Here is a 15129-nt window from a genome sequence, read left to right on the forward strand (position 1 = left end):
TGAGAACGAGATTTTTCAACACAATACTTTCGAGATTAACACTTTTACCGTATTGATACGCCCATTAATATTTTCTTCCATTGTGAAAATGTTACGCTGTCCAATGCACAGCTCTTTGTGCGAAATAATGAAAAATTGTATTTCCCAGGTATCTCGCGAAAGCTGAAATATCTCTCCTTTCATTGATATACAAGTTGTGGATGGCAGTGTGTGTGAATGAAAAATGTTGTTTTTTATACCAGGGAAGACATGAAAAAAAAAATCACATCGATAAGAGCTTATACGAAGGATAGAGCCCCCTTTGTAACTCGTAATAAGTTCAAGCTTAAATACGTCAAAGTATATTTGCTCATTAAATAAAATATTTGCACACAAGTATCACAGGTCAAAACAAATAATTTAGTTCGTTAACTATAAATGACTCGCGTTAAACGCCAGCGATTATTCCTCTATTGTTATTTCAAAGCATCGAATCGATAGCGATAAATCATTCGTTAACTACGACTAATCCTTCGTAACAGTAGTGGCACGATCATATCTCTAGATACCTCGTGTTGTCATTGCAGAGGTAGACTCATCGATAAATATTCATTTCAACGAATAATTAAACCCATCTTGCAATGTTTTACTCATCTAAAATTTTTAATGTAGAATAACGTTCCTTACTTGAAATTTTTTTTATCATCAATTAAGTGTTATTCTTTCTATCGATGTGAGTTATCATTGCAAATGATATAATCAACATTAATCCATCACCAACGAAAATATCAATATCCGTGTATATTGGTATCACGAGGAAGGCCGCATCGTCGATTTCGTACACGCTACTGTAATATTGCGAAACGATAAATCCACGCGTCGAGCAATACTTGTGCTTTTTTCGCTGGTAAAAAAAAAAAAAAAAAAAAAAAAAAGGCGTACCCATGATACTTTATGCGGGCCGTAATACACCGAAGCGAGAGAAAACGGGGCTCGTAAAACTTTTCCAAGGAGTTTCCTTCCCTGGCTATAGGCTCCCCATCCCCGTCATACCATTTCACGCGCGCCCCATTCGTCCTTTCCCCCTTGTATTATTCCTTTGAGAGACTGCACAGCAACTTTTTACCCGTGCCTCGATCGTATTTTTTTGACTATATTCCAGTTTTACGAGAAAAAAAAAAAAAAAAAAAAAAGAAAAAAAAAAAGGAGAGAATAATTAATCCTCCAAATAAATCATACGAATGCACGTACTTGTGATCTCGAGAGCTTGTGCCTGGTCCTGTTTGGTCGATTGCCGTCGGCCGATGCCGCGTTCGGCACGAGAAAGCGCGGGCTGGACTCGCCAAAGGTGTGCGAGTGATATTGCATCTGGTGGTAATACGGGCTCTGGCTCGGGTGCTGTTGGTGCTGCTGATGCTGTTGTTGCTGGCCCGAGTCCTCGCCGCCCATTTGATGCTCACCCGCGTCCAGTATGCTGGTCCCGAGGGCGTCGAGCTGCGACAGCGACCTCGAGCGCACCTGCAACACAAAGACGATATTTACAAATAATTGCTTGGTGCTCGTGTATACACAACTAACAAGTCGCTTATGTGTGTGCTTGGGACGAGCCCTGCACCAAAGCGGCCGAGCATGACGTTTTATGTGAGTACAAGATACTTGGATGTGTCATTGAAATTCATTGCATGTAAATTGTATGTAGTAGAAATGAGAATGATACGAGCAGTTTTTTTACAGTTGCACAATAATATTTCGGTACAACAGCCACACAAAGGAATTTTAGAAAGCAGTCCTTGATCTCACCAGAAAAAAGTGTATTTTTTTCAATGTAATGTCATTGATACCAACGAACGCAAGGTTAAAAAAATTATTATTTACATCAGTTTATGTATATTTCCACTATAGTGTAGTACTCAGCTATTTAAAATTCATCAATTCACACAGAAATGAAGCTGAACAACAAGTTACAGCATATCATCAGCCCATTACAATGCGATGCATCAATTGAAATTCACTTCTGGTTCACGATCGCCCCTTATTTTCACCATGGCCTAAGCCACGAATTGCGTCAAGAAAATTTTCCCGAGGACTTATTTTCGGGAATTCCCTGTCTTTCTCTTGATGAAAAAAAAAAAAAAAAAAAAAAAACAGTCACGAGCTGCTTCACATCCTTCGGCGTCTAAAAATATCTACATCCCCCAACGGAAGCTGTCCGCAAAAGTTGGAGTGGATGATCGCTCGACCTGGAGTTTCGATCCACGCCGGGAAACACGAGCGTCGACTGGCGCAACTACATCCCTTTCGTTCCGGGGAAAATGTATGCGTTTCCAATTTGCGTCGCCGTGACTGTGAGTAAATATAACGGAAGATTGGCGACCTGCAGTTGACAAATCGAGTTTGGAGGAGATGCGGCGCACGGGGAGGAGGACGGGAAAATTCGGAGGAGGAAAGTAAAAATGAAAGGGGAGAACTCGAGACACACACACGCAGAGGGGAAAATAACTTGGTCAACATTGGAGAGACGTGCACGTAATTCTCACCGGCAAAGACATTGAGATCGTGGCAAGTGATCGCGTGATGTGTGCCGCAGACAAGTTTACGATAAAGGATGGGATGAGAGGCTTATACCACCCGCAGGGGATGTAATACGCGTGTGTTTGCATATTCCATATCGCGTATTTGCTCACGGTAGGTACATCGTATATAAGCTCTCCGATCCTTTGTAAATCCCACAACTGTACCTACAAACTGTACCGCGCTTGCAAAAATCATTTCCTATTGAAATAAAATACCGCTCGCTTTCCTAGTTGCTTGTACGTTTGGATAGAAAAAAAAAATTTTTTGTCACTAACGGGCAAAGTACCGACTTAGAGCGCAATGGTCATTTTTCTTGTCAAGGGCGCAAAGTGTTTTTTAAATCTCTTTTACCACCATCTGGAAAATTTTGGCAGCAACAGTCCAGCCGAACAATATAGTCGCGCACAAAACAGGTCAGACAAGCCCCCACCCCTTCTTTTCCCGATAGCCAAGCTCCGTCACGGTACATCGACTCGTGATCTGCAGTTGGCGCGATAGCCCGTCCCCATCAGCCTCCGTCGCGATTCAATGAGCACGTGTGCACGGGTTTACTCGCATCCTTGGCCATCGATTCCGATAAAATCGACGGAACCGCTTTCTCTCGGTCCGAGCGATTGGTCATCCCCCCCCTCCGAACATTTTTCAAAACTAATAATCGCGTTGTTGAGAGAGCTTTTTTAGTCCCGCCTTTACCTTTGCGTGGGACAAACTAAGGGGAACGGGTGACTCGTTAGAGCGAACCTTTGAGAATTTAACAATCTCGTTTTCCTCCCTAGCTCCCTGGCGTCCCGGGGACGAAAAGCTCCAAAGAGAAAAAGCTCGATTACAACGTTTGTTTCTTGTTGCACTGAAAAAAAAAAAAAAAAAAAAAAAAAAAACGACGCTCAAACTGTTGAGTGACAGAAAAAAGTGAGCATCCCGTAGGAGCTTACACCTCTTGCCCCACATACCTCGCTTCTAATTAATTATGCGCTCTTAGAGTGCCGTCGTCGTCGTTATATGCACAAGAAACGCGACTCACACCCACAGCGACTCTTGATGTTATCCAACTCGCTGACAGAGGATTTCAGAGGTAATTTTAGTCTAGCCCCTATAAGCTGACTCCAGGGCCATACAGCCTCGAGAATCTCCATCGAATATCGATAAGAGATAAGCTGACGATGTTCCTCCGTACGGTTGTAACGTCGCTAGCATTTCTAGTCAATTGAAAAAAATTAAAAGATTTTTGGACAATTATAACGAGAAAAGCGCAGTCGAGAGCCCGTGTTGTAACCCGTTCTGTTTACCCCGACGTGCTTGGCTCAAGTTGTCAGGCAACTCCATTAGGGTCGATCTGTTGATGCTTGCTCAGCCGTCTAGCTACCGGTGGCGGAGCAACAAAAGCCTCGCTAAAAGTCCCCCTCAGACCGAGATTCAAGCAAAGTTGGGATTGTTGTTTCGGTATTTTTTTTTTTTTTTTTTTTTTTTTTCGCAACACCAAGACTCAGATCCTTGGGCTAAAGGTATATACCGACCTGTTTCACGACATTGAACAAACGCCGCCTGACTCTGATGGACGGTATTTGCTGAAAAGCAAAAAAAAAACTGGAGCGTCAAACACCCCCCCGCAAGAAAATTAATGCCTGCAGTGGGCCACTGTTGCGTTTCAAAAAATAGTCGCAAATGAGGCTCCCTGCGCGCATCTCGTTAACAATGCGTACACCGTTTCGCGTTGAACATCAGCAAAGTTTCGCCCCAACGAGGCATTATAATATGCAAAAGCTCGCGTTGTCGTTATAAACATACACACCGTTGTTGCTGTTGAGCTCGTTTAAAAACTTTTTTTTTTTTTTTTTTTTTTTCGTCGTACCACAGCAAACTTTCCTTGCCGACGTTCTCGTTTTAACGAGGATTCACGGCGCACGCGTGCGATCCATCCTCTTTTTCTTTCCATTTCAGTTGTGAAAGATGTCGCGCGTATACGCAACCCCACTATGGTTAAATCACATGTACACCCGGTTTATTTGTCGCATACATGTATGTATACGCACCCGTGGAACCTCGATTTTCAAAGAGTAGATGAAAAGGACACTAGTTGCCGCCATTGTGCGCTTTCGCTTTCCTTCTTTCGGCTCCTTGTTACCAACGATTCGCACACTGGTTTTTATTTTAACGACGAGCCCCACGTCACACAGGTAAGGTACTGGTGTGCACGCACAAAAGCTGTTTTCGCGCGCGTGGCAGCGCCGTCACCCCCGACGAGCCGAACAATGGTGATGCCTGCCTCGGCGACCTCAACCACGCCACTGTCCCGTCAATAATTCACCCGGTTATATCATCCCAGCGATTATTTCTAGCTTTCGATTTCCATCGCCGAGCAAAGTCGAAAAGTACGATCGCGTCAGCCGCGGGAGCGTCGATGTTGTCCGCTTCGCTCGCGAAGGATGTACGAGGACAAAAGAGAGGAATAAAATTCTCGTCCCCTCCTAATGAGCTCGCGACCGCGCCGAGACGGCTGTCGGCTTGTTTGCGCGCCACACGCGGATGATTAATTGCTCGCACATTTTTATCGCGATAATGGAAGACTCCATTAAGTATTTTTTTTCTTCCCCTCTCTCTGCCCTTATCCTCGACCTCGTGGGAGCAAACATAATTTTTCGTTGCGTACGGAGAAAAAGCAATCGTGCAAATAAGCGTGTATCAAACGCCAAAGTGGATACCGTATTGGCTATGTATATGTGTACGAAAGCTCGTTGATTGTCATTTCGATCGGAACGACGGTTACCGTTCAGCTTGACATTAATTAATGAATCGGAGCATCCGCGTAATAACAATGATATTGTCGCGTCCCTGTACGTATACAACAATTGGAACAGATAACGAGAGAAAGAGTCCCTTTGCGGGTGCAATTAATCAACTTGAGCCGCAAGTTCGCTCTTCAACAACACCAACAACGACTAATTAATTTTTGTCTAAGTCATTTATCATAGGCGAATTCGAGCATATAGATATCTCCGAAGAGCAAGGGAATCGATTATCAATACCAAGAGCATTTCCTTGGCTGTACCGTCCATCAGCAGGTCCCTCGGGCTCCTCCACCGATAGCACTTGACAATTTCCGTTTTTCCGCCGAAGGGATTAATCGGGTGTACGTACACGCAATCCGACAAGCCGAAATCCAGGGATACGTGTACGTCCACCGTGGGCTGGATGGAGAGAAATAGAGGACCAGCTGAAGCGGCCCACAGGGCCATTCGTCAGGGGGGGTGTCGCACACCCACACACCGAGACCGATTAATGGGGGCCATTATGTCTTTTTTTTCCCTTTTTTTTTTTTTCAACGCCCGATCTCCCGCGGTGGCCTGGAGAGAAAAGCCGGTTGGCCCTCTGCCTCGTTTTTATCGATTTTCGGGGCTCGCGCATTACTCGATGGAAAGGGCTGTCCCGCCGAGAAGGGGGTACCTCTCCCTCTATCTTCCTTCGGTGGAAAGCTCTCCATTTTTCTCCTTCTTGGTGTGGACTGAGAGCTCTCTGTTTCGTTGGTGAGAAGTGAAGGTCCTGTTTTTTCTGGACTTCGCGTGGGCGTTAATTAAATAATTAGTTAATTAACCAGCGAGAACCTTTGTCTTTGAGTCAGCTAAGGTGGCGAGATGGGGGGGGGGGGGGTGGTTCGAGATGCTGGGATGAATTATTAACTAAACAAAATGACGGGGCGAAAGAGTGGGTAAATGGATTTGCTCCTTCTTTAATTTTCACCGCGAGGACGTGCTTCTTTTACGAGTTTTCTTGGGTATACATTCTTGTACTGACTTTGCGGAAAGGGAACACTTCTGCCTTACAATTTATGCTCCACACAAAGTCTCGAGTAAAGATGTACTTGCACCACAAGATAAATTTAATTATGCTCACCGTTATTATTATTATTATTACGACAAAAGTTACTGTAGTTAACACCTAAATACGAGAGAACGTTTCTTGCTTTTCTCGGATAAATGAAAATTTTCACCACAGTAACAGTTTTCTCCTCGCGTGATTGATTTGCTTAAAGGAGATAGGACAATGCTTCTCAAGTCTGAGGAGACATTTGGAAAACAACTTCGCGCCTCGTAGCCATCCCATGGATTACGTTACCACGTGTGGGTGGAGGCGTGGGATGTGAACGTATTCACGTGTACGGCACCAGTTGTGGAAAGTAAAGTTTCCTCGGCATCGAACGAACAGTGTGGATGAGGCTGCGTGTACGTCGCGTCCCTGAGTCACTTTCCGGGTTTGGGGTGTTGGGACACGTTCGCACCTACGCCCGGAATCTCGGAATTAACATTCTTCGCTTCAAAAGAAAAATCGTTGTTTACGGGCCAATACGTGTTTTGCGCCGAGTCGGAAATGAAGTCGAAAGTTTTACACCCTTGTCGTTCCTTCACGTACCGTTTATTTGTTTTTTCTTTTTTCTTTTTTTTTTTATTCTAAGGATACCATTGTCGTTCCTCAATCGATATACATTCATCTTCCCCCTGATATAGACATTTCGCATAATCGTCGACGAATCCATTACGTAATTTTGTACTTTGGATTGCCGTCGATTGTGGTGATCGGAGATTTATCAAGGCGCTCGTACAAGAGGAGCGTCGAGTACTCTAAAGAAAGAGCGAAATCCTGCTGTTACCTAACCGGTCGATCGATCGTCCGTAGACGATTACGACTCGCTCGAGAATAAAAACTGCGTGCATCTATACCCAAACGCCACCCCCCACAGAATCATTTCCAAAGAGATGTAGCGACAGGGGATTTTTGTTGTTGTTGTTGTTTTTCACCCTCTCAAACAATGTGACGCAGCGCGTGAATATGCTCTTCGACTCCCGCGAGACTTATTTCATTCCTTGACGCGAGAATACGCCGGCACAGGGGACTAGTTGCTCTCGCAGCCGGTCGTTACGGCTTGTTGGCGTTTGTCTGGATTCCACACTCTGCTCGTCCTCCTTTTTCCCCCTCCCATCCCACCCGAGAATTTTACCATTGGTTGATGTTTTTATTTACTCTTGCTGTCCCAGTCGGAACGAGACGGCATCTGCATTTTCACTGGGAAATATTCTACTGAGCAAACGAGGGACGCAATTTTTGTCCGCGGGAGTGAAAAATCGAGTTTCGCGCTCACTGTGCTCTATGGTAAAATAACTTTGAGTATACATGGATGGACGGTAAATATCGTATGTCGACTGAAAGCTCCTCTGTGCTCGATATATACAATAATATACCCCTTTGAAAATGCCGAGAGGCCATCGGTAATCGGAACTGCTAGCGAGTGTCCACTCGGCTCTACTTTTGCATATATAAATCATGATGCCTATAAACCAGAAGTAATCATCGAGGCGCACGATTCATCAAACAAATGACAAGTATCAATTGCAATGGCCTTATTTCTAAAGCGCTCACACGGCACCGAGAGTTGATTGGGAAAAACCATGATTTCGAGGAGACACCCTTGAAGGTGACGTCTTTTCGTTAGCAAGGGGAGGAAAAAAACAAAGCCGCATTTAGTTCAGTGCCACTCGGCACTTTGAAACTTTTTATCGACTGCGAGAGCCGTATTATTCGGTCCCCCCTCCTTTTCTTTCTGCGTTACTTTCTTTACCCGATTATTAGCATCGTTTGGTTGTTTTAACTACGACTAGGTAAGTTTTAATCTGTACAGCTCATCCGTTGCACAATGGAGTGATGGTTTTAAATGAGCTCGAGTTTTACCGAAACCTAAGGATTTCGCGAGCAAAATTCAATTAAACGAGTTTCATCGGGAGTTTGAACGTGCCCCTTTTCGAACGATCGAATCGTGATAAAAAAACAATACTTGCAGCAAAGTTATTTTTACGACTAATCAGCGTCGATCCATCAACCGAGACTCTCTTGGTTGTCCCATCCAGTAGAGACGTCGGATAATTATGTAAAGTTTGCCGGAGGATTTGGAAAACTTTCGAGGACCGGCACTTTAGTAACACGTAAATTCACCGGTGACAATCCATCCCAACAGCTCCCGGCAGGGGAAGAAAACAGCTCGACGTGGGCAAAGTGGTGTTCCGGTGCACCTACCGAGTTCAAACTATCGGGGATTCTCAGCTCCCCCCGGTACTTTTTACGCAGATTTTACCCTCCCGTGCCACTTGAATGGCAAGGGAGTTGTACAATCTGGATTGAAAGGACCATTACCGCGAGTTTTTCGAGATTCCCCCCCCCCCTACCAAGCCAGGAGGACCCAGTTTCAACTCGCTTATTAGGAAGCCTCGCGTCGTGAAAATGTGAAAAGTCCAGGTCCTCTCGAAGCGTGACTTTGAAAGTTGTGCTTTCAAGGATGCGAGTGCCTCTGTTCTTTTTATTTGTTTTTTGTAATTAAAAGGTTTCTCTGTTTTTTTTTTATTGGAAAAAAAAAAAAAAACAATCAAGAGACGAGTGTTGTCACTTGCAATTATTCTTTTATTTACACGTGCTCGAGTAAAGTACTCCTCGTATCTCAACGTGGTATTTTTTTGTCTTGTTTTTCACCGCCATCCTTTTAACGACGTCCCCATTGTGTTTGATTTCTCTGGGTGTGCTAAAGGAACTTGACACCTCGTGTATCTTTTCACCGAAAATTGTACGTAAGGGAGGTGCTTTTGTCAGCGATGGGAGAACCTTCGACTTTTTCCTCCGTAGGGACGACTTACTATGAATTTTCAAAACTCCGACTTTGGAGTAAATGAAGATGTTGTGAAAAGTTCTGCTCCGCTGCTTTGGGGAAAAAAAAAGTTTATTCGGGTCTCCTGGCTCGTCCTAATATCTTCTCCCTATACTGAAGTGATGAGCAGATGACATGGAGTATTGCAAACGTAAGGCTTGAAATGAACCCAAGGCAGTGAAAACTTACAGAGCTCGGGGATGTTATGAGAAGTGATGTATACCTTGGATGATGCGACGTAATATCTTTTTGGGGCATTGAAAGTCCGACCAATGTATACTTTTCGGTGGGATGATAACACGTAATAACTTTGCAGGGGCATTGCGAACCTGATCGTGGATGGCCTACGTGAGGATCTGAGGTAAGATTGTCTGGCAACGGAAACATAGTGGCATGATAAAATTTCCCGAGGTTGGACTGAACTCGTTGAAAACTCCGAGTCAGAAAAGAGATCAATTAAATACAGCGGCACGAGACTCGGAATTTTTTAATAAAAGTCGGTAGCCCGGGTCGAGCTGCGTCTCTGCCACTCCGACGATTCGGAATTCCATAACTTGCGATGCACCACGAAAGAAACGTGGCTGGATTAATTTTTCTCTATTTTCGGTGCAATAAATCCCAACCGCGCCAATGTCTGACTAAATCTCGATTTCTACTACTGACAGAGAATTTTCCGACGATTATTCGAAACGACTCCATGATCTAAATTATAGCGTCTGGGTTATCGCTGACTTCACAAGCACTAATGCAATGAACTAACTTGCTCGTTAATCGGGAAAAAAGGGGGCTAAAACTTATTTTACTCGATAGCTGAGCTTTCGAGAGGTTTCGTAATGGAAGCTAGATGCGAAGGGGTATACTGGAGAAATAATGACCACGGCAGCAGTATACCGATCAATGTAATTGTCGCGCGTTAACGTGCAGAGGGTGGCGTTCGTATGAACATGGTCCTCCTAATAGGCGAATTGAGCCGGAAAAAAGGTACGTCACGCGAACGTGACCAGCGATAGCCGGTCTGGTGTACGGCCGGGAAAATTTTCACCCCCGTGACTCGGAAAAAGTCGTAAGCGATTTATCGAAACGCGAAGGAGCAGGGGACCACGAGGGTGTGCTTTGCATTTTGAGCGAATTCAATTCGGGACTACGTTGGAAATTGCCTGTACACTCCCGGCCGCAATTCATCATTCGTCCGGAAGCACCGGGGAGAGTTGTTCCCCTGCTCTGTGCAGACGAGCTTGGTAAATTATTCGGAAATCGACGGCGTTTTTATTCAAACTATCGCTTCGGATACGCGTTGTTACCTTGGCGGCTCGTGTGTACGAACTACGAAAAAAGGCGTTTCACTTTCGCGTGTTTGTGACGTATCGCTGAGTTTGCTTTTTGATGCTCGCGAGCAAGAAAATGATTGTTGTTGTACTGTTGTGTTTTACTTGGCGAGTAATACGAGTGGAGCTGAAACGCAGAATTACAGGGTATATGAAAAGTGCGCACTCGTAAGCGGGAAAAGCTGCTTATACCGACAGAGAGGAAATGTAATATTGATTTTGGCTGTTTCGTCGTTTTGTCTCAAATAAAAATGGAATGAAAAAGAAAAAAAAGTACGGCTCTCGCTAAGTGAATCTCCTCCAATTTCAATTGTTAAACTCCGCCACGATATGGAAATCTCGAGGACGAAACTATCGGAAAAAGTTTCGCGTTTGATCCCGTCGAGGAAAGAATAAGAGGAGCTTACTGAAAATTTAACGGAATCTCTCCTGTCCCACTCGGCCGGGAGGTATTGGCGCCGGCAAATCTCCCCTTCAACGGAAGATTTTGCCGTACGATCGGGAAATACCAGATACGACCCGCTGGGCAAGCCAAATTTTGATGTGGCACGTATCGTTAATTTTTTCACCCTACCGTCCATCTTGAATTTCATCGGGAACGATTTCCAAGCTCTCGCTACTCTTGTCTTCGAGCTTTGGAAAATAAAGAAAGCTGCGTGAGTTTCATTGTACGAAATACTTATTGTCGAGTCCGTGAAGTGGGACGAAAAATTTCAGCTGCGCTCGGGAGATGAAAAGCTCGTTGTATGGGACCCGTTGGAGGAAAGATCTCCGGGCGCTGGCGTACGGAAAGTTGCCTCAAGTGCATTTTGAACAGATTTTCTCGAGCCGAGCGTCGGAACTTTCAAACTTTAATATTTGAGGGAAAAAAAAAAAGGAGAAAGGAGAGAAGGCGGAAAGAAAAATTTCTTCACGGCCGAGCCCCGATTTGCATGAAATATTCCCGGGCCGTGTCAACCGGTGCGTACGAAAAGTATCGCCTAAGGGTATTATGCTTCGTGAAATTAATACATTTTGCATTTGGATACAAAGAACGAAAGAACTAATTATCGAGTCCCACTCGTATTGTCGAGTTATCCGATGGACGAGACGATCGTAGAGATCCAATCATTATTTATCTCGGCAAAGTCCTGGAGCTCCAGAGGCATTGCAAACATCGTTCGGGCACCAGTTGTCAACCGACTGGCCATTCCAAGGAGGAGGTATACATAGAAGGGGAGAGAGAGCAACAGTTGTTGGGGTCCTTAATCATTATTGGGGAAACTCGGTAACAGTACGCTGGATTCCCAAGTCGACGGGCGTGTATAATATACAGGGACAGCCGGCACTTCCAGTCCTCCTCGCCTCTATTCATGGCGAATTGCTCGGACGGTCGGGCCTGTATGGCTCGGACTTCCAATAACTATCGTTCTAGCCGACTGTTTGCTCGAGCGTCGCGCTCCATTGACAAAGTCCTTTGGATATTTTCGTGTTTTTGTTTCGTGAGCGAACGCTTGCATGGATTTATGGCTGTTGGTTACTTTTTTGGCTGGCTGGTTGGAAAAAAAATGACTTTTTTTATGGCACGCGGAGTGTGGCTGAATTTCATGGCTTTGATTTCGCTTTTGTCATCGAAGGGGCTGAATTTTTTTTTGCTTATTTGGCAACGCATTAATCAAAAAAAGATAACTGGACATACAAAATACTTGGCCGTACTTAAATCACGCCAATTCACAGCCCAACTGCAAGCTCAAATTTGTAAAAAAAAAAAAAAAAAAAATACAAAATGGATTTGAGGTGTAAATTGCAATTGCTGGACGAGCAATGCTGTTCTAGCCGTCGAGGACGTTGACAAGAGAAGGGGCAAATTGCTGATTAGGAGAACCTCATAGGATTCGAAACGAAGCTGTTTTTCATTAGATCGTCAAAAATAAAATTTTTTGCGTTGTTTTTAACGATATTCAAATAACAGGGCCTATTTTTTCACGAAAACAAAAAAATTTTTTTATCAACGTAAAAAAAAATAAAATTCCGGCAGTAACGAATGTGCCGAGCCCGATAAGCGCTTGGTTCGCCTTTTTTTTTCGAAGCCTCCGTTTGGCTACGTAGTTCAATGTTTTCCCAGCGATCCGCAGAGCTAGATTAATTGAAAGAGTTGCAGTTTGAGTTAGCAAAATGAAATCTCAAAACCGTTTGTCTCAATTTTTTTTAAGGGCAGGCAATTTGATGAAAATAAAAACTGCTCGTACGCGACCAGCAGACAGTGCACGTAACGATGCGACAAGTAGTTTTGAAATTTCTCCAGCAACGTCATCTCAGAGGAAAATTTTCGGGGACACGCGTTTCACTGTGACGGAAAGGAAATACGGTAAGGAAGTAAGCGAAGCCCAAGCAACTGGGACAGAAGAAACTGTCGGAGCCTCGAGATGAGCAGCTACGGAGTCAGGGTTTCGGGAGAAAAAAAGCTGCACGAGTGGCAGTAGAAAAAAAAACTTACTTAATCCGAGGACAGGTCTCCTATTGTTGCGTTATTTATATTTACTCTCTTGAGGGTAAATATACGCGCTGGAAATGCGATGCAAAGTTTCGCCAAAAAAAAAAAAACGAGCTCACCCGAGAACAATTTTACTTCCGTTAGCGACAACAAGATGTGGAGTTGTTTTGGAGAATTTTTAATTCGATTGGATTTCTCAAGCACTGAAAAAAAAGATGGCATGCTCAGGTTTTGTACGAGTTTTTTCAAGGGATCGAATTATCATTCAATGTGGCGTGGGTGCACATCCGAGGATTCAATGGCCGTGAAAGCGAAAGAAAGTTGGGGCGCGCGAAACTTTGGGCTTCGAGCTGCTTCACGGACTTCATAATTTAGGGATCAATTAAAGTTTGATTTTATTTCCCCCCCCCCCTCATTTGAAACTCTGCTTGAAAAATTTTTGAAACTATTATAATATTCTCCCATCGAATTTGAGCCAACCCGATTTTATTAGCGCTCCCAGGGGTGATTTCAACTTTACGCTCGCGATGATACTTAAAAACTACTCCGTCGGACGGTCCGTGAAAAACGATCTCATCTTGCGCTCATATTTTCCACCAATAGAGTTATATGCCCTATTAAATTTTAAAACAAGTTTCCAAAAGTACTGCAGTAGTATGTATACCCTCTCGCTATTTTCTTTACGACTCTTTCACACCTAGCAACGAACTAGGCGCTAAGGCCAATTTGCCCTAAAAATTTCCAAATATTATTGTTCCCCTAAGCATAACAAAAAAAAAAAAGTAACACCCCGATGGAATTTTAATTAAACGAAAGTAAAAACAACAACCACGGCGTGGATAGCTCCACTCCCCGAGGGGGGATTTGCATTCCTCGCGCGCGAGTATCCAAATTCACCTGGGCGAATCTCGCGAGTCTCGAATTTCACGAGCACGTGGGCTCGAGAGAGGACCCGGGTCCCCTTAGATGCACGTGCGCGCTTGGGAAAATCCACCGGAGGGATTAGCTGTAGCTTTTTGCCCCCCGGCCACGATTTACATGCACATAAATTCAATTCGAGCCGGGGACGCGACGAGAGCGAAAGTCAACTCGAGGGGCTCCGAGAAAATAACGAGTTCGGTATAAAGAGACCAAGACGGCCCTACGGTGAGATTGATATACCTTTTTTTTTTTTTTATTATTTTTTCTTTTTCCACCATGAATATATCACTTGCCTCTCTCTTGATGGATGTACGTAGACCTACAAACAATTTCCCAACCGATTTCATATGAAAAAAGCTTAGATGTAACTAGCGCTTTTATTATATATTCCAGACTTTCAAGGACGCGAGTAAGCCGCGTAAAACGATGAATCGGAAAAGTGCTCGTCCAATGAGGCGCCCCCAATTACGAGTCCTTGGAGAATTTTTCGCAAGAGCTTCGCGCAACAGGCGCAGTTCCGCTTTTTGCGTCGCCTCAATCCGGGACTTTTCATTACTTTGCCATTAAATCTCCGTTAGCGTGAGCGCAAAAACTCGTCTGGTAATTCGAGCTGTCGTATTACCCTCGGGGCAAAAAAGTGTGACTTACGCAGCGCAATTCACTCGTCCGTTTCAGGATCCGATTGCCAGATGCTACTCGGTGTCCTGCAGAGCGAGTCAATTAGGTGGGAGGTGCACGGAGGATGGGGCAAAAAACCTCCACTCCGTCCACTCCTCTCTGGAAGCGAGAAACGTTTCAAACCAGGGGCCCTGCTTGCAGTGCAAATCAGCTTCACCAAACAGAAGTTGAATTTCACAGGGACGCGACGGCTGTTTCCAACATTTCGGATTCTGAAACGCGAGCTTATAAATATACCCAAACGGTAGCGAAATGTTGTGCAGTTCCAAGGACTTGGAGGAGGCTCTCGTAGTCCCTCGAACAAAATACTGCAGGAACGTAAATTTCCCGGGCGCGTTTTATCGGTCAACCGGCGATTATTCCTCGTGAGAAGGGGAGCAAAGGGGAGGCGATTAGAATTATGCAGTTTCGAGATTAGACGCGGTATATTTTCCCGTACCGCGAGTCATAAGCCCCGGGGCCGACTATTCTTGGAGTCACTTCCGTAGATAAACACA

General features: G+C 44.6%; 1 protein-coding gene across 6 annotated transcripts in view; it reads right to left on the reverse strand.

Moving 5' to 3' along the window:
- The window catches only part of LOC106646893 (uncharacterized), an 88092-nt gene that overhangs the window by 26373 nt on the left and 46590 nt on the right, over nt 1-15129 (reverse strand). For all 6 annotated transcript variants that reach the window (XM_014363085.2, XM_014363084.2, XM_014363086.2 and 3 more), the window contains exon 7: nt 1231-1497. In XM_014363085.2, coding sequence (XP_014218571.2) covers nt 1231-1497 — 267 coding nt within the window. The remainder of the gene's footprint in view (nt 1-1230; nt 1498-15129) is intronic.

This window comes from Copidosoma floridanum, unplaced genomic scaffold, assembly GCF_036245765.1.
Source record: "Copidosoma floridanum isolate Cflo_tuat_1 unplaced genomic scaffold, Cflo_Japanese_pri ptg000014l, whole genome shotgun sequence".
Classification (NCBI taxonomy): Eukaryota; Metazoa; Arthropoda; class Insecta; order Hymenoptera; family Encyrtidae; genus Copidosoma; species Copidosoma floridanum.